A 25,119-nucleotide genomic window follows, 5' to 3' on the forward strand; every position below is an offset into this window, starting at 1 on the left:
GGTCGCCTCGAAGGGGAGGGAGTAGCCGCTTCGGACGATCTGCAGCACCCACATGTCCAACGTGACAGTGCGCCAGTGGAAGTGGTGATGGCGAACCCTGCCCCCCACTGGCGTCACATGGGCCTGAAAGCACGGACTAGGTGGGTTTTGAGGCGGATGCTGCAGGGGAAGGTGTGGACTGGCCTCGCAGTTGTCCCCGACCGCCGCCACGGCGGTTTCCACGGGCGCCACCGCGCTGTGTATTAGTCTGCGGTGCGTGACTGGCAGCACGTGTGGGAGCGCCCCTTCCTTGGCCACGAAAGGAGCGAAAGGCACCCGTTTGCTGGCGTGGGGCCGAGAGGCCCAAGGACTTGGCTGTAGCCCTGGAGTCCTTAAAAGGCTCAAGCGCATGGTCTGCCTTGTAGCCAAAAAGGCGACGGCCATCAAAGAGCATGTCCAGAAGGGTGGCCTGGACATTAGCCGAAAAGTTGGCGGTCCTCAACCAGGCGTGGTGTCGAACTGCCACCGTCGTTGCCATTGCACTGCCCAGTGAGTCCGTGGTATCCAGCCCACACCGAATGGAATAGCGTGCCGCATCTCGACCCTCCGCAAGGAATTGGGCGAGTTTAGTCCGGGCCTCCTCCGGACATTGTGGCAGCACGTCTGCGACCGTGTCCCACAGAGTGTGGGTGTAGCGGCCCAAGAGGTATGCGGTATTGACTGACCGCAGTCCCAAACTCAGGGACGAGAACACCTTCTTACCAAATTGCTCGTACCTCTTGGATTCCCGATCGGGCGGAGCCGTCGGGAATGCAGTCTGGGAAGTAGAGGCCTGGATAACCAGGCTCTCGGGGTGGGGTGGGTGCACAAGAAGCAAGGGTGGCCCGGGGCCGGGCGGTAGCGTCTGGCCACGTTCCTATCTACAGGCTGACATGTAGCGGGCTTGGACCAAGTGCCCAAAAGAACGTCACACAAGGCCCTATTAAACGGCAGCAGAGGCTCAGCTGAGCTTGCCTGCGGTTTAAGGACCTCAGTGAGGAGGTTAGTCCTCAGGGCCGCGACGGGGAGCTCTAGGCCCAATGCCTTGGCCGCCCGCGTCAACACTACACTGTAGGCAGCCCCCTCCTCCGTAGCCACGGTTGGAGGGGAGACAAAACCAGTGTCTGGCGAAGTGTCCAGTCAACTGGCATCCCCAAGCTCACATGTCCAGTCCTGTTGAGACTGGCACTCCTGTGCCAGAGGGTCCACAGACCCCTCCCAATCTCCCTCGTCACCCATCACCTGAAATTCAGGTTCAAAGGATGGGGCCGGTTTGTGAAAATAAAAGTCTCCATACGACGTAGAGAGCGGCGCCCAGCGGAGCCGCTCCGGCGCCGGAACCGAATCGAGGGCAGGATCGGGGACGGCGTTGCCCGTAGGCGGCGCCGGGAGAGACACCCTAGGGGCCGGCGTCTGTGAGGTCATGAGGTCGACCGGCGACGACCCGGATCCAGTGGGGGCCTGCGGCGCCGGGACTGAAGTCGCTGGCGGCGCTGTGGTCGGAGCCGAAGCAACCGACCCACTAGGCCCCCCAGCCGGGACCGCTGGGCCCGAAGGCGCCACGGAGCCCGGCGGAGGAGGGAGAGACCTCATGGCCATGAGGTACCGCTTGATCTCCTCTGGCGTCGCATCGTGCCTAGAGACCAGAAGGTGTGGGGCAGGTTGCGACGCCCGCGACTCCATCAGAGCCGCGTGGGTGGTGTCACCCGAACCCCCGGTCGCGTCGCGCGAGCATCGGGGTGGGTCGGAAGATCGATGACGCCTTTCCGACCTCTTATGCCTCTTACCTGAGGACCGTGATCCCGAAGACCGATGCCGACTCTCGGACCTACGAGGGCTTCGACCCAGCGACCGGTTCCTCGACCGCCTGTGGGACCGGGACCTTGAACGGCACGGGCCGACTGCTGGAGCTCAAGTTGCTTGCGGGACCGCACCCGCCTAGCCATAGGAGTCAGGGCCCGGCAGTCGGAGCAGGTTCGGTCGTCGTGGTCGAGGCCTAGACACTGAAGACACCGGCGATGGGGATCGGTAACCGACATCAGTCGGCTGCACTTGGAGCAGGGTTCGAACCCGGGCATCCCTACCGGCACCCTAGGAGTCGAACGACTCGAGAAAAAACAGATCAAAAGATCAAAAAAGTTTAGTCAAAAAGTGACTAAGGGGTAGAGCTTCTCCGGATCTGCGCTAGCTGGCGCGGAAAAAAGTAGAACTGACCGCAGCACGCGAGGGCGGCGTCCAAGTACTCCGGCGACGTCATTCCGGCGCTAACGACGCCAACGACGGATGCTGACGACCCCTACCGACGCGCAGGGGTATTGCTACGCAAAAGTTTCCGGATCCAGTCTGACGCCTGGGGATATTCTAAGGTAAGGAACCTATCTCTAACGTGTCTCTTTCAGATAATGTAAGCAGCAATGATAGGCTGGCTGATGAGGAACGAAACGGGTCCCAGGATGCTTGTTTCCTGGCCAGGGCGGACCTGGCCTTGCAGTTCGGGCTGGACTGCTCCAATGGGGAGCAGGGTCAAGACCGATTTGCATATGGCTGGGTTTAAACTGGAATGACATGGATAGCAAAAAACAATGGATTTAGGCCAAGATCTTGTGACTGTGGTGAATGTTTGACATTGTTCAACATTCTGTCCATCAATTGTTCTTTTTGCATTTGCTAGGGCCAGGACGAACACAAAAATAGGAAGGAAAGCCATGGAATAAGGAAAATCGACCTGAAATAGCCAAGAAAGCCAGTCAATCATGAGTTAAAGGCTGACCCTAAGCCCACTCTATATATTGTATTGCAGACAACAGGGCTTCAATAACAGAAAATTAATGCTACCTGGAAACGAGAGCTAAAAATGAAAATAAGATCAAACAAAGGAATTATACTGAGCAGGATTATAGAGTCCTTCAACGGACTGCGGAAAATATAGTGACAGTGGTCTGCAGGAATTATTAGATTGGCTGAGCAGATGCTCATGAGAAGTGAAAACATCTGCCATTTTCAGGTTATAAAAATGTACAAGGTAAAGTTCTGAATATTAAAGAAGAACAGTACCGTACCAAAGTCTCTTATTCACAGTACCTTTTAGATCGCTTGTCCTTTGGATCTCGATAAACTTCACTGGCGCCAACAACAGCTCCTGTAGATCCAATGTACGAATTTGGCCCTAATAAACAAAAGTTAAGTCCAAAGTTTACACAAGCCCATTCAAACCCATTTGTTTACTTAAGAAAAACAGTCTTCTCTCAAAAGCATGGAATGTGACTAAGACAAAAAAGATATAACTACTGCAACAAATAACAGACTGATTGAGAAGAAAAACATCATCTGCCAAATCAAATTTCTTAAGATGATGTTTTAGAATGCAATCCACCAAGTGCATTAACGTGCATTAACAACACAACAAAATAAATTTGCAGTCACTGACAAAAATCTTTCTTTCCGGAGGTTATTAAGATAGATACTGGTATGCATGGCTAGAGATAAGTTATTTCTTTCCTCGATTTTTTTTGTTAGACAAAGGCACATTTCTTATGATTATTTTTTTAAAACACAAAGGTTTGCATGTGAGCCTCACTGGAATCATGTGTCAACAACAATTACCACTACCATGCAATAAAGACTGCATCAGAATAGAAGCCAAGAAATTGTGCATTGAGTCTCCAAAAAGGCTGAGCAGCCTTGTGTAGCTGTTCTCAAGCATGTCTGTTTTGCCCATGGTGCAGTTCGTACAAGTTGCGTCTTGATGAACAAGTTACTTACCTTCGCAAAAACTTTTTCTGGTGCATACAGTATCTACCTGTGGATTCCTCACCTTTTGAATAACCCCATGCGCAGCATTCCACTGTAACTTTTCTCCTCAGCTCTCCCAAGTTGACAAGGACATCACAATGGAACGGCGCTGTACAAGACTCTGCATGATGTCGTCAGAGGCATAAGAAGACCTCATCGGCGTGCAGACGTCAGTTATACCCATTTTAACCGTGCCATTGATGCAAACGGGTGAACCGACAAACATTTTCACAAGTATACACTATACAAACGACCTTGGAAATTCTTCATCAGAGACTTCCCAATGCCAACTGAATCGAACAACAAATCACATAAGATATACATTGATTATTTTTCGGTATGAGCAGACAGGCAATGGGGAGGCGGGTGGATCAGTGAGGAATACACAGGCCGATACTGTATCCACCAGAAAAAGCATTACCGAAGGAAAGTAACTTGATCTTCTGATGGATACATCTGCCTGTGGGTTCCTCAACTTTTGAATTGAATCTCCAAGCTGTCCTGCTCTCGGACGAGAGGGTGCATGCTTGCCTATACCAAAAATTCTTGCAGCACATAACAAGCAAAATGGCCGTCCTGCTTCACTTCAGAATCCAAACAATAGTTGTGAGAAGTTGGCCTGGTATATGATGGTCACTATTCTAGTGAGAACCTTGCACCAGTCCAAACAACCCTTATGGTGATTGGTTGTAAGTCAACCTTATAGACCAGCTATCCTAGTGGTAGCATGGACAAAAGCAGTCTTAGGCTAAACTCAAGAGGGCATGTGAAGCCAGCTGTTTTACCATATGCAATCCTTTAAAATACCAAATGAAAGGAAACCACACAAGTTATATATTACAAAATATATCTATTTATTTCTAGAATAATCCCGTATACTCTTTATGAGCACAGAAGCACAAGCGTTAAACAAAGAACTCAGTATAACATACAATAAGTAGCACAATTATGGATAGGCCGGGTGGCCACTCAAACCATATATTAAAAAAGTGGTATAAGTACCACGTCACGAACAATGGTAAGGCCTAGGGCCTTGGGAATCGCTGGGCCTACACTGGACTAACTAAGGTTAGGACATAGGAGGCCCACAGGATGCGGGTGCAGTGTCTATAGGCAACCGCGTTTACCATACAAGTCAATGGTGCGTAAAAATCAGAAAGTTATAGGTTTAGGAGACTTCCGACTGGACTAGAACTTAGCCACTTGAAACTAGGACACTAGGGATGTAAATCACTACAGGGGCACCGGAGTACCCTAGTTACCTCATCCACAGGAAGCGGATGCATAGGTGCCAAAGTGCGTCAGGTTTCTTGGTGGAGTTCTATGGAGCCTGGAGGAAAAGATGCTGCAGGCGGCCAGGAGAGAAGAGTCCGGTTGGATCCAAGGGTGGATCGAAGATGTAGAGTACCTAAAAGCAGAGGGGACAGAGTGTAGGTCACTAGCCAGTGACCAGGATGGAACCAGGACGGAACCAGGCAATGTCGGGTTGCGATCAGGTGCTGCCGAGTAGTTTGTCTCCGCTGCCACGTGGACCAGGAAGGATCGAGGATTACCACCTGGTGAACACGAGCTGTTCCATGAAGGCTCTTGCTGTCGGGGGTGTCGGTTCTCGAATCGGAGTCACCAAGCCTTGGCAAATGCAACCCATGCAGGACTCTAAGATGTCTTCTGGATCAGACCGGGAAGGTTAGATCGGTGGCTCCTTTTCAGAGGAGCTAGGGCAAGTCTGGAGCAACCAGACCAGCAGTTCAAAATCGTAAGCTCGTCATCTCAGAGGCCACTAGCCAACGGGCAAGTGACCGGACAACGCGTCGAGCAGGAAAAGTGAAAAAGGGCCCCACGCAGTACTCGGTGAGTGTGGAGAGGTGATCTTCGGTGCACAGACTGCTCAGGGCTGGGGCTTCTCAAACCCCAAAGTACAGCTTCGAGGGTGCCTCGGGAGCTGCACGGGAAGCACTTCGTCGACTTTTCAAGATGGCCGGTCCCACGTCTTGTGTCGCCTCCACGGGTCTCAGCTTTGGTGCGACTGTGGATCGGGCTGTCGGATGTCTGGGAGTCTGGGTCTTGTCGGTCTCTGTCTTTCGAGCTCTAGCGGCAGCAACGACAAAGAAAGTCTCAATGCGCTGATGGTGCCTGCTTGCACAGGGTGGCCACTCCTTGACCACAAGGGAGATTCTTCAGTCTTCTACGTTGAGTAGGATGTCGAAGGGTCCGGAGTTTCGTTTCAAAGTTTCAGTCAGGATGATCTGATGTGCATTGGCACAGCTCCTACCTTTATTCCAAATCAAGGGGCTGGATCACCTGCTAGGTCCCTCCTATGGGTGGGACCCAGGAAGGGGGTGGCTACACCCCTTTCCCTTTGTCCAGTTTCGCGCCAGAGCTGGGGCTGGAGTGCCCCAGCACCGGTTTGAACTGGACTTTGCATGGGACACCTTGTGTGCCCCAGGCAGTGTCTAGCTTCTTTCAGCCCTCCCTGCCCCAATCCACTATCTCCTGTCTGGAGTGGTGTAACACCTCCCTGTGACAGGAAACCTATTGTCCAGGCCTCCCCTGCCGGAGTTTCGGTCAGCAGCATGAGGCCAGACTCGTCTCTGTGGCAGCAGCATCCATTTTGTGATGCTGAGGCTCTGGTTAGATTTAACTGCATTTAAGGAAAGTAACATGTCTTCTCCCTCTAGAAGGGTGGAATGCTACCCCCGTGCCCAGGACTGGCGAGGGGGTAGTATTCCAAAGCGTATGACACCTTACACAACATGTTTTGATAAAGCCAAACCAAAGATAGCATTTAACCGCGAGGTTCATAATGCACTTCAGAGTATATGGTATGGCAATATCCCAGAACAGCTAAGGGACATGGTTCCGAAAGCTGCAGACAGGCTCAGCTCAAGCTAGAGCACCATCTCACATAAAACCAAGCACTCTGCCTCCAGGATTGTTAAGGCCTGTCATAGGAGTGACTTATAGGTGTATATGTGTCCAGATATAGGTTTAGACATAGGTATACTATATCTAAGCAAGGGGTGATTACACCACCTTGCCCCAGCTGAGTGATCAGCCAGTTGTGTCAGATTGGATAGCCAGCCAGGGGTGGCAAAAGATATGCTGCAGCCCCTGGTAGGCCTTGGATGCACCTATGCCCTGGGTACCTATGGTACACTGTACAGGGGCTGATAAGGTGACCCAATACCCAATTGGTAATGTACCTAAAGTACATGGTTGTGAATTTAGAGAGAGAACAGCAGGCTGTGGGTCCGATTAGCAGGCCCACAGCCACATTAAGTCGAAAACCAGTGAAGCAAAAAGCTGGGGTGACCATAGGAAAGCAGACCCTACTTTCCTACAATAGTGCTTTGAAAAAGTGTGGAGGAAGGCCCAAGTTACCACTTTGTAGATGTCTACCACAGGGACTTCTCTAGGCAAAGCCAAAGAAGAAGACTTAGCTCTGGTAGAATGAGCACAAATACCTTCAGAAGGCTCCTTCTTGGCCAGGGCATGGCAGATCTTCATATACAGGAAGATCCACCTGGACAGTGTTCTTGATACAAATTATGTTAGCCATAACCACATTGTTTGGTTGTTTATTACTTATTGTTGTAATACTTTATTCGATAAAATATATCCTAAAAATACATTAAACAATTTCCCAAGTATTACTACAATTGCATTTTTAAAAAAACATCACTACAAACGATTTAAAATATAGAGAAAATCTGCAGATATTTTTTTTTAAAAGAAGATATATACTTAAAAGTGAATCTGATCAGACATTAGAAGCAGCCTAGATCGAATAAACCAAGCACTGGCCAGATATTTAGCGACCCCGCAAACTATGTACATAGAGGTAGTGTTGGTTAGAATAATGCGCAGAGCTGATCTATGGTCCCTAACTCCCAACTCCCTACACACAGGTTTCAACCATTTGTTTATTACTATATATGTATTGAGTTTCTTACTTCGATCTTGTGTGTTTGTATTTATATTTAACACACACACATATATATATATATATATATATATATATATATATATATATATATATATTATTTTGATTTTCAATTTACTGCATAGTTGGTATGATGGGGGTGTCCATAAAACAAATGCAAAATAATGTTTGAATTAACAAACTACATGGACCAGAATTCCTTGTGGGTGGAAGTGACATACAACTTCCTGGGTACACAGGGGTAATTTAAACAATACCTGAGCAAGTTTCAAACTGACCGTGAACAAGGTAGATGTAACTACCGAAACGCGTTGGATTTTCTTGTGCTCATTAAATTCCTTTTGGCAAGAACATTGGCTTTTGTGGCGGCTCACTTTGTTGGTTCAAGGATCGACTTTGTTGAAAATATATATCTCATTAACAAGAATCCTATATTTAACCTGTATTACATGCATAGGCAAAAGGAAAGAAAATACTGTATGTCCATCAAATTTGTTACTGATGTTATGTTCCATTATTCCTTTTTCTTTAACTAAAATGAGAAAATATTTTAATACTTTTACGTATATAAAAGATAAATAAAATAAAATATTTTTGATAACTAATCTTTTATGTTCACGCTTTGTTTTTGTTTAGTATTGGTCCACTTTTTATTAATTTCCTAAATGGTTTTTCACACAATAATTTAACCCCGATTTAGGAAATTTATTCAGGGGTACCCGTATTTTCACACACAGCGTTCTTTTGTGGACAGCCTAGCCCTTCATCTTTCCCACATAATCAATGAAGAGTTGATCATCCAACCTGAGGTCCTTGGTTCTGTCCAAGTAGAAGCGGACTGCCCTCTTGGGGTCCAGGTGATGAAGTCTATCCTCCCCCTTAGAAGTGTGAGGGGGAGGGTAGAAATTGGGTAAGGTGATGGACTGCCAAAGTGGAAAGGAGTGCCCACCCTAGGCAAAAAAGCAGCTCTAGTCCTAAGAACCATCTTATCCGCATGGAAAAATGTAAAGGGAGGCTTGGCACTAAGAGCCTGCAATTCACTCGCACTCCTAGAGGAACTGATTACCACTAAAAATATGGTTGACGATGCTACAAACCTTTAGGGACAACTATGCAAAGGTTCAAAGGGTGACCCCATCAAGAATGTGAGAACCAAATACAAATCCCACTGAGGTATGATAAATGAGTAGGAGGAAACCTATTAGTAACATCCTTAATGAATCTCATAGCTATGGGAGATTTAAACAACAAGGGTTGGTCTGGTAAACAGAGAAAAGCAGACAAGGCAGATAAGTAGCCCTGAACAGTAGCTACTACACAACCCTGTTGTGGAAAGGAAAGAGAGAAACTCAGAATATCAGATAAATGGGCGTGTAAGGGATCAATCGATATCTCTCCACACCATTTAACAAACTTGGCCCACCTACCAGAATAGATATATTTGGTGGAGAAAGAACTCAGGTTCGCCTGCTCAGTCTCCAGGCTCTGGAGGTGGGGGTGTAGAACCTACCCTGCGACTGTGAGAGAAGGTCTGCCCTGAGGGGCAGACAGAACGGAGGATGCAATCAGAGGTAAAGGAGGTCTGTGTACCAAACCTTTCGCCGGCCAATCCGGGGCAATCAATAGGACTTGGGCCTGGTCTTGCAAATCTTCCTCTGAACTTGAGGAAGATAGGGTAAGGCTAATCCCCAGTAGGGGCATCCTCTTGGGCTAAGCACACAGTCAGAGGACTGAAAAGAAGAGAATCAGCCAAACGGCTGTACTGAATGAACATAGAGGTGGCAAACCAGCCATGAACAGGAACCGGACACTAAAACCAACCTGTGCATTAGGTTAGGCGGCCGACAATAAGGGATAGAATAGGGAAACAAGATTTATGGCAGCCATGACAAAAGACGGAAGAACGATCTCTGATGGCATCCCGAATATGATCTGGGAATCGACTGTCGCGCAGCCAAGCATGGCAGTGTAAAGCCACAGCGCAAGCAAGAACACGTTCCATAGAGTCAGTCCCATCCTGGGATGACCTAAGGGAGAATTGTGCCATGCTTCTACCATGCAGCAGTAGACAAAGTAATTCTGTCCGCTGACCTTCTGGAATAGAAGAGAGAAGGTGAGCAACTGAGTCCCAAAGAGCAGAGGATACGCGTGCAAACATGCGGGCCGTATTTTAAGCCTGGACGCCTGCACTTGCAGAGCCGAAATGCCGGCGACCACAATCATCCAGCCACCTAGACTCCCTGGTGGCAGGTAACAGAGGCAAAGATGGTGAAGTTTGTAAGTTAAAATCTGCCTGAAAAACTAGTCCCTGAGTTGTTGGGTGAAGAGACAGACAAAGAGGATCACCTGAAGCAGGACGGTGTCTACGAGCAATAGCCCGATAAAAAGGGTCACCTGAAGAGGGTCTGGACCATGTGCCGCGCAGGATGTCAAGTAAAGAGTTTCCGAAGGGAAGCAAAGGTTCTACTTTGATAGGCTTCAAATGGAGCAGATCAAACAAAGGATCAGAAAGAAGAGGCACCATAGGAGGCTGAAAGCCAAGCACAGCAACCACCCCATGAATAGTGGGCGCGAAGGCAGCACTAGACTCAGTTGCCATCCGTGTAGGAGATAACAAATTGTCTGTAGGAGACTGTTGTAGGCTAATTCTGCCACTGGACATGAGCAGTGGAGGAGCCGGAGACTGACCCGAAGGCCAGGCGACACAGGGTACCTGCACCCAGGATCATTGATCAGGGGAGTCCAGGGAAACATCAGATTCCAAATGAGGAGGCGGCAACGGACGCCGCAGTGGAGACCCAATGCCGCCCGAGGAGTCGGGGGAGCAATGACCAAGGGAAGCGGACTCGACACCGGAGATGATTGACGCCGCATTGGAGTCGAAATTCAAATTCTTTATTCAGTTTTACAAATCGAAAAACCATAAAAGTGACATCACATCCAATAGAAATTTGATAAGACTTTTTTTTAAAAAGTACATTATCCACAATCACAATACGTAGGAAATTCATTCCAATAAAAATAAATAAACAAGTGTAGGATAGGACAATCACCCATGAAATACATATACATTCTAGAGGAGAGACTAGTAAAATCTCAAGTACAGTTTAGGGATCTAATATTTCTCCATTTGATTTCTAATCTTCAGTGCGGATTTCAGATACCCAGTCACAAATAAAGTGCATTCTGGATTTACCATTTGCAAAAAGCAAAGAGCTGGACGGACCCGAGTAAAATTCAGCTTTTTTAAAAGGGGCTTTAAAAAGAGCCTCTGGGGAGCATCATAGAGGCAGCAAAAATACAAAGTGCACCAAATCCTGAGGAGGCATACCGTCGCAGCCACAGGATGGTAGCACCTGGCCTCTATGGCTACCCTTCGGGACGGCAAGTAAAAGATGGAAATAATCCATCCGGAACCTGGTTAATAAAAAACGCTTGTGGGCCGACATGGACCACGTAAGGTAAGGCTCCAGTAATGGGGTAGTTTTAAGCATCACAAATTTACGGACGCTGGGTTTAGCCAAATCTACCCCATCGCTGTTCAGTTTTTTGAGTTGGATAAAAGTCTTTTTTACAAAGTCCACGTCTGCGGCAGTAATCAAATCAGGTTTTTAAAAAAGGTTCAAACGCCCCAGCTAAAAAAAAACAGCCTTTTAAGTATTTTAATCATGGAATGTTAAGCACACAGTCCAGGCACAGGGCTTCCTACAAAAGATGATGATTAAGAACTAAGTCTTTATTTAACCAGCACTTGAGCCAGTAAAGCAGGGGACGCGTAGCTAAAATGTCACTAATGAAAAGTTTCTTTGTGTACTACTAGGTTCGAGGTTCCTTTCGGTACACCCAGGAGCTGTTTTAAAAAGTTGTTCTCTGCTACCTGGATGCCTTCTGATGCTACATAGTCCCATAGCTCGCGGCCATAGCTACCAATTGCGGTACTTTTTGCCTGATATATCTTCAACATTGCGGCAACTGGGCGCTTACCCATTTTTGCCGCAAAGTTGAAGATAGCAGCGTTCGCTCCGGTAATTTCCCCTCTTTTTTTCTGAACTAGGGCGCCCCAATTTAAACGGTCATCAAAAAGGACTCCTAAGTAGGAGAAGGTTGTCGCTATGGGCACTTTTTCATTATTCATCATAAAAGGATATTGCCTCTTGGGGCGCAGCCGACCTGCATTATATATGATTTAGTGTTGTTTATGGCTAGATCGCGATCAGCCATAAAACTGCAGAAAGTGTTTAGTAAGGACTACAGTCCTCTTGCGGTTCTCGCCAAGAGGACTGCGTCGTCCGCATATAGCAAGACAGGCAAACCCCTACGCCCAGCATAGGGGAAATCGGCCCCAGTTTCGACCAAGGTCTTGTCCAATTCATTAATGTACAAATTAAAAAGAAACAGGGCTAAAATGCATCCCTGCCTTACTCCCCTTTCAACATTAAAATTCCTTGAAACCCTGAGTACCTGGGTAAATCTTATGTTTGCCTTTGTATCCCTGTGCAGATCCCTCAGGAAGTTAACCAAAGGGGTCTCCACCACCATGGCGTTCATGGACTGCCATAATTTCCCCCGGTTGACACAGTCAAAAGCAGAGGAAAGATCCATGAACGCCAAATAAATTGTGCCCTGCCGTGCAATGGTGTACTTCCCAAGGATCATGTACAGGCCCTGGGCAAAATCCATATTGGATATCAGAAACAATCCTGTTACCGTCTGCCCAGGCTGTCAATCTGTTCAGCACTACACCACCCACAACCTTAACTACAGAATCAATAAGGGAAATCGGTCTATAACAGATTGTACTATTACGATCTCCCTTCTTGAATACTGGAACAATAGTAGAGCTACCCCATGACTCTGGGCATCCAGACGCTACCGCCGCGTTAAGCACGGCTGTAAGGACCGGGGCCCAGAGAGATGGGTTTGATTTGTAAAGGACCGGAGGCGTACCATCCGGGCCTGGTGCCTTATTGCACGTCAGCCCAGAGATGCCTTTCTCTACCTCACTCAACGTAAATGGTGCCAGGGTTTCGTTTTGTCCACCCGCATTGAGATATGTCTGAGATATAGAACTCTTGAAAATGTAATCGAAGTGTGACACCCATTCATCTTCAGTGATGTTGGTGCCTATATCGTCCACCCCTCCCTCTCAAACAGTGGTCTGTTAATTAATCTCCGGAATCCTGCACTATTACCTAATGTACTTGGGTCTAAAAGCTCTCTCCAGGTTGCATCCTTTTAATCGGCTTTGCGTTTTGCTAAAGCCTTTTTATAATTAAGTCGAAGGGGCCGGATCCGCAAGTGATCTCTTGGCCTGGCTTTCAAAGCTACCTTTAACTCTCTTGCTGCTTTAGAGCATGCTGGGTCAAACCATTTAGGATCCCTGAACGAAGAGCTTGGCATAAGGACAGTTAACAGTGCCCCCACCTTTGAAACAAACCCCTCGAAAGATTTAAGGACATTCGTGGGGAGGGAATCTGGTGACACACATGAGGTTAATTCTAGGGCACATAATTTGTGTACATTGTCATAAAATAGATCCAGGTTCACCTGAGACCACTTAAGGGGACGTTTCCCGTCCGTGAGGCGCAGCACACCAGGTGTTACCGTCTTTGCCTGCGTTAACAACAGACCACCGCCCAAGTGTGGGTTGTGGTCACTAAAAATACTTTCTAAAATTGTAAATCCCAAGAGGATAGTTTGGAAGCTAGCAGAGATCAAAACGTGGTCTGTAAAAGGCCCACTATTGCGTCCTTTAAATGATGGAACAGGCTGTGAACAAAAATCAGCGGCAAAAGACCTAGAAGAAATCAAATCAAATTCATCAAGTAAGTTATTAAGGGTATCACCCTGGCCGAGTGCTCTAAGTGCAGTCCCCGCATCCTGGCACAGCCCATTTCTCCCAAACTAGTTGTCACAGGATCCCCACACGGATGCACATTAAAATCACTTGCTAGCATAAGGCCGTGGGCAACATGGCCGCAATGCTGTGTAACAAAATTCCCCAGCTGGGCAATCTTACAGGCCCCAAAGGTATTCACTGCGTTATAAAAGTTAATCAGGCATAGGCTCACATTTCCTTGCTTTAAAATAACGGCGAGGAGGTCGGAATGAATAGGGGGAAGAGCCTTGATCCTGCAGTTCAGGGCTAATGCTATATGGATAACCGGTCCACCCTTAGCTCTGCCGCTAGTAGATGGGGAGGACGGGATAAAGAAGGCTTTATAACCCTCTAAAAATAAGGTATTGTCCACCATCCAGGTCTCTTGTAGGCAGATCACGGGGAATTGCCTGATGAACAGCACCCCCCTTAGGTCCTGGAACTTCCCCGCTAGCCCTGCAATATTCCACGAAATGACATTGTAAGCTACTTGCTCCAGTAGGTACAGCCTCTGTAACCACGGGGGGGGGGTGTGCCTGAGTCAACATCTGCATAAGGGAATCAGTATTTGGCTTAATGTAAAAAATTGTAGGGCTGGTCATTAGGAGAGATGTGTCTTCCACTACCATTTTACCTGAGTTTTGTAAATCCTCTATAGCTAAGTTGGTACCAGGTAGTCAGCCTTGGGCATCTAAGCCAGACCGAGCCTCAAACCTTTTTGAGACCGGGATTTAAGAAGCTATCTCCTTCTGAATACTTGATAGGGGCTTATAGAAGTAACCAAGTGGTAGGGCCCAAATAGAGGTGGCAGAGAGCGGGTACTGATCAGATCATGGGCGTTAAGGATCATGTGGGCATCTGCGGGACTTCGGAAATTAACAACAACACAATCCTCCCCTAAGTTCTTTTGCATCTGCCCCACCCATGCAACTCTACGCACCATCAAAATGTTATTGCTCATTGCCACCCTGAAACGCCTATTCCTGGCTAGCCAGTCAACAGTTTTATTTCTCAAATGGGTCCAAGATTCCATTTGATTAGACTTAAGCGGGGGGACACCAGCTAAGACCACAACAAGAGAACAAGCCACAGGCGGGAGATCCAAAATGTCTTGCGCTGGCTGAACAATCACATGATTTGTGATGCTTGGACCATCTCTAACGCAGTCAGGACGAGCAGTTAAAGGCCTCAATGGGCCCTCGGCATATTCAAGTTCTGAGTACCTAAACTAGACACAATTGCCTTTCCACCCACCCCTTGAAATGCTGAACTCAGTTGTGAGAAAGACCCGCCTAGGTCTAATGATACATGCAGGACTTGTGGTCTTGCTGTAAGCATATCTCCATTATGGTTATTTACCACCCCTTGGGCAAAGTCCCTGCTTTGATCCTCCCTGGGTCCACTATTCCGCGCCCGTGCTGGCGCCACAGGTTCCATGCCCCCCAAAGCAGGCCCAACTACCTCTGAGTTGGCCCTCGCTTCAACGTTTTTGAAGAGGGAAATTAACTTTTTTTCAATCGCCCCCAATTTGTTCCAAAAGGGGGTGAGGAGGGTGGTGATTAAAGTCTCCATGCGCTTCCAATAGGCAAGATTATGTCCAGGTTACCCCAGCTTGCTCCTGTAGTATTAATATTTAAGGGCGAGCCGTTATCAGATTTGGGAGACGACTTCCCATTTAGGTTTTTAAGTTTATCTCTAGCTTTACCCCTCAATGCTACTCCGCCCCTAGTGAGTTTAGCTGGTGGTTCCCCTGGTCCTACCTCATGGTTAGTGCCCAATCTCAGTGTGGATGCGTTAGCTGCCCCTTCGCTGTCTTTGGCTGATCTTTTCGATCTAGTAACTATATCGCCTTGGCCTAGCTGAGGTGTAATAGGGGAGTGGATTTGGGGCTTGAAATGTTACTAGGGCAGTAGAGTGATCTGGATTCGGCAAGTGATTAGAGCCCGCAGAGGCCCCTTCAGTGCTTAGCCTAGGGGAGTTGATATATTCCGTGGTTCTCAGAAGTGCCTCATCACTGTCCCTAGCACCGAAGTAGTCCGCGACTGCTTGATGGCGATGTGTCCCCAAATGATTCGGTGGGAGCAGGTAACGTTATGCAATAAGGGTTCCCGCAGACCCAGAACCCGGGAGCCTTCTGGCGCGTGGTCGCAGCGTCCACGGCGTAAGTGGTGCCGGGAGTCGTAGTCCCGGAGGTCCACGACTGCTTGCTGGCGATGTGGCTGGCGATGTGGCCCCAAATGATCTGGTGGGCGCAGGTAACGTTATGCAATAAGGGTGAGCAATGACCAAGGGAAGCGCACTCGACGCCAGAGTCGATTCACGCCGCATTGGAGTCACCTGGACGTTGACGATGTCCACAGAGGACACGACGTGAACGCCGACCGACGCCAAGCCTACTGCAACGTGTCTGGAGGGAGCACGCGGTGCTGGAGACGACGTAGAGCCTGGTGTAAAACCCAGCGTCGACCAGGGCGTCGCCACCGATGTCGGCGCAGGAAGACGCACGGGGCTATGAGCTGACTGTCGGGGCGGGCTGTGCTCTGGGCCCTGGCTTGGTGGCGTAGCGTCGGCCCTGGAACACAGCTGGTGCCGGGGAAACGTCCGCAGATGAAGACCGGGCATGAGTGCCAACTACCTCTGTGGGACACTAAGGTGCACCAGGCCGGGGGGGCGACTCAAAAAAAGCCTGGAGTTCTTTTGAATAAGCCTCCATTTGGGCATGTGCTGCCCCAACACCCAGAAAGGTTGGGTACGGAGAATGAGGCAGCCGTGCGCCTTCACCTGGCGTAGTACGAGAAGAATGGGCGGCAGCGGCACGGACAGTGGATGAAGATCTCCGTAAGCGACGCCTGTGCTTACGCTTACTTGTTGTCACAGGATGCGACCTCGGGAACAAACTCCATCCCGAGAAGAAGAGCGGCAACGGGAGGGAGCCGGACCAGACACCCGTGCGGCCAACAACTTCATGCGACGCTCCCTCAAGGATTTCGGTTTCATCCTCTTACAGGTGTCACAGTCTTTGGAGTCGTGGTACACGCCGAGGCACCACATACAAACAAACGAGGTGCGAGTCAGTGCTAGACATCTGACGCGCACAGGCTTCACAAGCCTTAAAGCTGGAAGGCACCGCACACTGTTCCCACAACACTGAGGGTGTCGAGAAGGCCCAAAAACCAGGCCAAGGAACTGGTGGTTTTCCAGGATCCGTGCTCGGACGCGGAAAAGAAGAAAACTGACAGCGTGCCGGGAGGGGCATATATGGCTCACTGGTTAGAGGCGGCAGACCCGAGAGCAGAGGACGGCCCGGGACCAGGGTTCGATTCCCGGCGCGGCAGGTTTCTGGACCAGGGTCAGCGGACTCGATAATTCTCTCGCCTCGGTGCCCACTCTGATCAGCGTTCACACTCGGCAACTCTGGGCATTAGCTTGCCTCATCTTCACTAACGGCCCCACCAGACCGCCGGGGATGCCTGGTCTCACCCCGGAGATACCCATTAAGGGACCATCTCTCAGGGAAGCCAGGAAGGGTTTCGCAGCGGTCGAAGCGCCTTGGGACCCTCCGGGTAAGTAGTGCGCTATATAAATGCCTATACATTTACATTTACATTTACAACGTCATGTCCGTGGACGACGTCAGGGCAAAGCTAGGTGGCACTGCCACCAGTCGCGCAGAGGTGCTGCTCCGAAAAGTTTTCCGGATCCAGTCTGACGCCTGGGGATATTCTAAGTTAAGAATCTGCGGCTAGACGTCTCTATCCGATATGGAGAAGCAGTTCGGAGGGGCGACTCCTGGCTGAAGCACCTCTGTCAGGACGTTCGCCTTGACAGCCACAGAAGGAAGCTGCAAGTCTGGGACCGCTGCCACCCTCCTCACCACCACTGCAAATGAGGCTCCTTCTTCTGTAGCCACGGGGGAGGAAAGAAAAAGCCAGAATCTGGGGAGGTGTCCAGTCCACTGTCTTCCGCCAAAACCCCACACCAGTTGTCCTCATTGGCGTCTATGGGTTTCTATACTTAAGGGTCCAGTGGCCCCTCCCAATTTTATCCAAGTGTTGGCCCATACGAATAGGGCTCAGGATCTGGCCTGGACGGAATTCCTCCAGTCCGCACCAGAGTCTGATGACATCCATCCGACTCTGTCACAGTCAGGTATAAGAATGAGCGTGGTGCTGGGGAAGCTGGCAGTGGGACTGGTACTGGGGAAGGTTGAGGTGGCTCGAACTGCGTCTGTCCGGATCCTCCCATAGATAAAAAGGGTCTAAATGATGCTGGGGGCGAACCCGCAGGTGGAAAACCAGTGGGCCCCTCTTGACCTTGCAAATTCTGGGGGCATGCAGGCGAGGATGTGCTAGCCAAATATGAGGTGTATGGCATCATAAAACTCACGGGAGTTGGGTGGGGGTCGGTCTGTCTCCAGGAAACTTGGGGAGGCGCAGAGACAGTCCAGGTGCAGGCTAAACCAGGGAGCCAGTCCTTGAATACCTATTCTCCATCGTTTTGTCGAATGACTTAGACTTTTTGAATTTTCTTCTTTTTGTGGGACTTACCCGAATGCCAAGAAAACTTTGACTGTGACGATGATTGATGGCTCTGCAACCAATACCGGAACTTTCCTCTCCACCGGGATCGAGACCTTTGTGGGGTCGGACGTCAAGCTGCATGGAGCTTGAGGGACCAGTCCCTCAAGGCCTTGAAGTAAATGGCAATGTGGTTGTGCTCCAGACACCAAAGGCAGATAAGGTGTGGGTCCATCACCGACATCTGCTGGTGACAGTCGCCACAGGACTTAAAAAAGGCCTTCCTCGTAGATATACCCTTCTCTGGATTTGCACTGACTGGAGCGGAAAGAAAAGAACAGATGTCAGCATGCTGGGGAGGCGCATATATAGGCACCACGCACTGCACTTGCAGCATGAACAACGGCAAGCAGAGTTGAACGATGCCACCTATCAGCATGCAGGGGAACAGTTCACAAAAAAATACCAGTTCCAGTCTGAAGCCTGGGGTAATTCCAAGGTCAAGGAATCTGCGGCCAGAAGTCTCTATCAGATCTTCAGGATTTCTTGCTTTCTCCACAAGAGCAGCTCAAGTGATGCCAGCCAAGGGTCCAGGACCTGGGGAGCCATCTCTTGAGAATCAGGAATTCATTCAAGCAGACACTAGCAGGGCTCAGGCAGAACCAGGTGCAAGTCCAGGCACCTGGAGCTTGTTGTGTCCCTGTAGCTCAGGACAGGAGGTCAGTCACCTGACCCTTTAGTTCAGGTCGTGCAGGGATCAAGCAGGGACTTAAAATCTAACTGTAACATTAAAAAGGGTTTTAAATTACAATTAATTTGACTGTAAACAGGACATTCCGACCTGATCCCAATCAACCTTTTGTATTATTTGTCAACTGTAATCCACTAATTAAATAGGCCTCATAGAAGAGTTACTTATCTTTGGTAATGATATATCTGGTACAGAGACAGTCTACCCGCAGATTTCTTAACTTAGAATATCTCCCCAGGCGTCAGACTGGATCTGGAAAATCTTTTTCCCCAGCAATACCTCTGCACGCCAGGAGGCGGCGGCGTCCTGCTCTGTCCTGACGTTGTCCATGGAAGTGACGTCAATGGAGCCACATAAGCCCCTTCCGGCGTGCTGACGTCAGTTTTCTACAGGAAACTTTTCCGCGCCACAATGTGGAGCCATGCAAAAAACGGCGATAACATAGGAACAGTGTGTGTTAAAAAGAGCTAAATCATTCAAAAAAACACTCAGATTCGTTGAAAAAGCACCCAGTACCCAGAGGGACTGAAGGGAGCTGACCGAGTACTTGCTGCGAGCAAGGGCCCAACAAATCAACAAGCCGTGCCCCACCTCGATGGGGGTAACGACTGCGGCACAAAAGATATGACAAGCCAGGCACAGCTTGTCACCACAGGAGGGAAATTAAAAGAACCACAATATTGAAGCAACATGTTGCAAGACAAGTGACTAGAAGTGAACGACCACTAGAAAGTTCACTACACACACCCTCCAGAGATTGAAGGACTGTAGCACCAAAGAGAACCCAACCCAACCGACTGCCAGAGAAAGGAGGTACAGGCGTGGGTGGTGGGAGGGAATTAAATACAGAATAACTCCACGCGCGAAGAACACAGGTGGAACAACATGAGAAGACTGTAAAAGTATAGACATTAACCACCCTAAAACGTGGACGGAGTATAGAGCCAAAGGGCTCGAAAGCCAAACCACAACCCCTGCACCAAAGGAAGGTGCAAGAACAAGCCACCAACCAACAACTAGGACGGAGGGGAGGCCGAAGGGCCCCACGCAGAAGAACACACCCTACCCCAGAGTGAGGTGCAAGAGCACACCTCCGGAGGACCAAGGCGACTAGAGAGCGGGGCTAGGTGGAAAAACAACATAAGAAAAGGTCTTCACAGAGCAGGGAGGATGGGCGGGCTTTAAGGAATCTAAGGCTAGACTGTGTTTCTACCAGATATATCGTTACCGAAGGGAAGTAACTCTTCCATTTAATAGAGACATCTAGCCGCAGATTCCTTACCTTAGAATAGATACCAAAGCCATACCCTAAAGGAGGAGGGTCTGCGAAACAACCAAGTTCCAGGAGAACATATACGTCAAGCGGCTGACGAAACATGGTGGGAACCGCAATGCCAGGGCAACTGATATGAGATCCAGGAAACTCTGAACAAGGGATGGCAAAGACACCAAATCCGACGAGGAATGGTGTGAGACCTCTCTCGTCCAGACACAGACAAAAGGAAATACAGGGTGGTCTGACCGGCGATGCAGTGAGACGCGCCTTGAGGGAGCTCCGGCGATCCGCTGTTAATATTAGCAATTATAGCGGAGCCGGGAGGGTTTCTTTGCCCACAGAACCGGGGCACTAGCTGGCTGCCTGCCGCGGTACCATTGGTGGTGGATTGTAGCCTCACCTGACAGGGATCTGCTGGACTTCGGTGTGGGAGCCCGGCAGACACGGAGGGACAGCCTGCCATTTTGTAGGGGCTACACCACAGACGCTCCGGCTGTCCCCTTGCTGCTGTGAAGGTCCCGTCTGCCGCCTGCTGTCTCACTGGGAGGCTGAGCGCGGACGGCGTGCTTTGAACCGGTGGCGGCTCCGGTGACCTGGGGGGACCCGGCGAACAGAGGCAGCGACAGAGGCGACGCGAGGGTACGGCCTAGCGAGGCCTAGTGAGGCCTACCCTGCGTGGCTGTCAGACGGGAGCCGGCGGCCGCTTCTGGTGCGGAGAGGAGGAGCCTGCGGGGAACATCTGCGAGCCTCGGCGTCAGCTGTAGTGCTGGCGCGTGATCTGGAGCCTGCGGATCTGGAGCGGTGAGCCCGGGGGGACCGCCTATGCAACATCGGTGGCTTGGCCCGCCTGCGACGGCTGCGGCGTCCGGGTGTGTGAGACGTGGAAGAAACACTCCCCGGGGGCAGACATCACGGCGGACAGGCAGGGCGGAGGTGTGGCATGGCAGCCTTGATGCGTGAACCCTTTAGCAGGTACGGGGCGATTGAGTGTGGCGGCAGCAGGAGTGGGGCCCTACAGTAAGCGCGCCCCCGCCATCTTGTGCTCTGTCCTCCTGGTGGACCTGTCCTATGGGGCCCTGAGTGCGGCGGCGGCCGGTGGGCCAGACACGGGTCCATTGACATTGTCTCCCTGCATCTCTGCCTGGGGGGAGTATGCAGCCCTGCAATTGTACCCGGGTGCACAGAGAGGGGCCTATAGAGTGACCATTGAGGACGCCGCCACATTGAGGGAAATGCGCAGGGTGACCTTCCGCTGGCGCCTGGCGAGCGCTGCAACCTCTGGTCTGGACTGTATCCTTTAGTCTGGTTCTGCTATCGCCTGGGGTAAGGCCCACGCATCAGCTGGCGGGCGGCCACGCTGCACCTGAGGGGCCGCCGCCGGGGGGAGGCCATCGGTGTGGTCTGAAGGCACTGCCATTTTGTCCCTGGCAGGCGACCTGGAGGGGACAGCGTACATGTTCTAGAGCAGTGGGGACTCATTGCTAGCGGTGCACAGATTGGACTTGGTGGTCTGTCACTCCTACTGCCTGGCGCTGCGGCTGGGGTCCCCGTGGGTGCCTGTTACGGATCCCCGAGCCTCGGGGGTACGGCTATGCTTTAAGAGGCCACTTCTACATACCCTGCATAGCTCTCCGCGCAGTTGGTGCGGGGAGAGAGACATTGTTGTGAAGGACCACGGTGTGGGAGCAAAGAGCGGCTCTTGGGTGGCTGAGTGGGCCTATTAGACACGTGGCTTCCCCGTGTCCTTTGTTGAGGGAGCTTTGGAGGCTGCCTACAGCGCCATTATGACTCGCACTGGCAGGGGCAAGGATACCCAGGCTCCGGCTTCCAAGGACACCACAGTCCCAGAGATGTGGAATAAGGCAGGGCCCTCGGCCTCAGCGGGGGGAATTCACAGCCTGGAGGGGATTCTCCCCCGGTGACACAGGCGTTTATGGCCTCCTTCATGTCGGAACTGAAATCTGAGATCGGCTCTTTGCGCACTGAGGTCCACTCCTGCGTTCGCGAACTTCGTAAGGAGGTCTCGGAGTTGGGTGAGAGAGTAGATAGCCTGGAGAAGACGGTGGATGTCTCCACGGAGGATCAGGAGCAGTTGTGGCAGCGCTTGGCTATCTTGGAGGACCAGAACATCGAGCTGCAGATGAAGCAAGAAGATTTGGAAAATCGCAGCCATCGGAACAACCTCCGCATCCGGGGGGGTTCCTCTTGGGGCTGAAGGGACAGACATCATGTCATATGTGGCGCAGCTACTCCACATGGTCTGGGGGGATGGAGACGCCTCTCCGCTGGCTTTGGACTGAGCTCACCGGGTTTCCGGGCCCGCGGGCGGCCAGGTCTCCTCCCAGACATTTTAACAAGAGTCCACTTCTTCACGGAAAAAGAGGCCATCCTTTGGGCGGTGAGGGACACCCAGGACCTTACATATGATGGTCACAAGATACAAATCTTTTAAGATCTCGCCCCCAACACCCTGCAGCGCCGTCGCGCCTTCAAGCCGGTGATGGACAAGTTGACAAGTCTAGGCGTCTCCTACCAGTGGGGCCATCCTTTCGCCGCCTACGAGAGTTCCGGCCAGACCGTCCTGGTCCACTGTCTGCAGACATCGGCGCTCTCCTCCCCGAGACGCGCACACAGCTGCGCAGGTCAAGCAGGATATCATTGAGCACATCAAGTCCTTGGAAGGAGAATAGTCGGAGGCGAGGCCGGATCCTCCTACCCCCTGAATAGCAACCATGGCGTCTGTGTTGAACCCCCCGGTGGACCCTGGAAAATACGATCCGCATTTGGCTGAACTTGTTGCTAACAGTTGTACACTGGGCACCACCCCGGCCTCCTTCCTGCATGATAGTGGGAACCGCAGTCCTCCTTTGGATTAACCTAGAGAACAGACCCACCCCCACCTACTCCTAGGAGAGTGACGTCTCCAGGCTTCCCGAACCCACAGGTGTAGGCCAGCCCATGACAGGAATAGGACAATTGTGGCCCGGTTGGCCAATGTTGCTTTGGTTGCTTGTTTCTCTTTTTCTCTTCTTTCCTACTGTTTTTCTGCTTCTTGCTATCCCCCTTCCCCAACTTGGCGCGGCGATGTGGAGATGTGTGGGCGGTTACTGCGGGTGGAGGGTCCCACTTTATCATCCTCCTTTAGGGCCCCCCTATAGATCTGTGGGAGGTTTAGCGCATTGCCTGAAGTCTGGCACTATTAATGGCCCTCACTAACCATTTGAAGATCCTTTCCCTCAATGTTAAGGGGCTCAATTCCCCGAATAAGCGTCAACAGGTGTGGCACTACATCCTATTACATGACCCCAACATAGTTTTCCTCCAGGAGACCCATTTACTGAAAAGCGAGACCTCACGCATGACACACCTTAAATACCTCCTTCAGTTCTGGGCAGCTGCGGACACTAAAACGGCGGGGGTGGCCATTCTTTGCAGACGGGGTATTGGGTGGGGGACCTGCAAGGCCTTTTGTGGTGTTGATGGGCATTTCCTTAGGGTGGGGGTGGTGGTTGGCAGACGCCCGCTCACACTATGTAATGTGTATGCGCCAAACCAGATGCAGGACTCCTATCTCCGAGCGCTCTTCAGGGACCAGGTGCCACAGGGCGATGCCTCTCTCATTGTGGGAGGGGATTTTAATTTAGTGTGGGATCCGGCGATAGACCGCAGTGAAGCTTCCTCGCATGATTCGGGTGCCATGTCCTCAGCGCTGCGGAAACAAATCTCAGACCTCGGCCTTATTGACTCCTGGCATTACCATTGCCCTGAGGTGAGAGACTATTCATACTACTTGCATGTACACCGCTCCTATTCCCGCATCGATCATTTATTTATCTCGCATGCTCTCGTAGGGGGTATGCTATCGGCGGCTATGTCGGACATATCGCGTTCAGACCATGCGCATGTCGAGCTTCACCTGCAAGGCCTGTCATCTGGCCGGGCAGGCCCACCGCAGTGGAGTTTTTGCCGACATATCTTTTGCGGGACCCGGACGCTGTGGACTCAATACGAAACTCCATAGACTCTTATTTTGCGACTAACGACCTCCCTGAGACCCCGTTGCCGGTAGTATGGGATGCTTTTAAAGCGACGATTCGCGGCCACATAACGTTCTTGGCGATCGCACGCTCTCGGGAGGCCCGTAAACTAGAGGGTGACCTCTCCGCGGACATAAAGAAACTAGAGAAGCAGGACCAGGAGCGTCCCTCCCTCACATCCCGGCGGAGACTTGCCAACCTACGGGGACAGCTTCGGTGCTTGAGGACGAATAAAGCTGAACGCTCTCTACTGGCCCTGAAACAACAGTATTTTATGGGGGGGGGGACACAAAGTGGAGCGATTGCTTGCGCGTCGCTTACGGATGAGGGCTGCAAAGGCACACATCGCGAATATCCAGGTGTCTGGGGGAGGGCGGGTCACGGCGGAGCGGGCGAAGTGCGAGGCCTTTAGGGAATATTATACTGCCCTATATACGGCTGACGCACCCCCACAAACTCATATTGATGAGCTTCCCCAATCCACCCTCATCATGCTGCCCAGCTAGAGGACCCACTTCTACCGGGAGAACTGACAGCGGCACTGAACGATCTTCCCCTGGGCAAGACACCAGGCCCGGACGGCCTACCGGTGGCCTTTTATCGTCTGTTTGCACCGCAGCTCCAGCCCCACTTACTGCATTTATACAACTCTTTCTCGGACACTGAGGGACCGTCGTCTTCCTTGGGCATGGCTGAAATAGCTCTTATCCCCAAGCCAGGAAAGGATCCCACCCTATGTGCCTCGTACCGGCCTATAGCGCTGCTGAACACGGACCTTAAGCTCTATACTAAAATGTTGGCCAAACGTTTGGAAGCACATCTGCCGGGCCTCGTGGCACCTGATCAGGTCGGCTTTGTCCGCAAGCGACAGGGGGCAGATAACGTCCGCAGGATTGCTCACTTAGTG

The 25,119-nt window shown here is 50.9% G+C and overlaps 1 protein-coding gene across 18 annotated transcripts in view; it reads right to left on the reverse strand.

Moving 5' to 3' along the window:
* AFDN (afadin, adherens junction formation factor) overlaps positions 1 to 25,119 on the reverse strand; it is a 2,152,715-nt gene that overhangs the window by 62,589 nt on the left and 2,065,007 nt on the right. For all 18 annotated transcript variants that reach the window (XM_086927064.1, XM_086927054.1, XM_086927053.1 and 15 more), the window contains one exon: positions 3,100 to 3,184. In XM_086927064.1, the coding sequence (XP_086783190.1) occupies positions 3,100 to 3,184 (85 nt within the window). The remainder of the gene's footprint in view (positions 1 to 3,099; positions 3,185 to 25,119) is intronic.

This window comes from Lissotriton vulgaris, chromosome 6, assembly GCF_964263255.1.
Source record: "Lissotriton vulgaris chromosome 6, aLisVul1.2, whole genome shotgun sequence".
NCBI lineage: Eukaryota > Metazoa > Chordata > Amphibia > Caudata > Salamandridae > Lissotriton > Lissotriton vulgaris.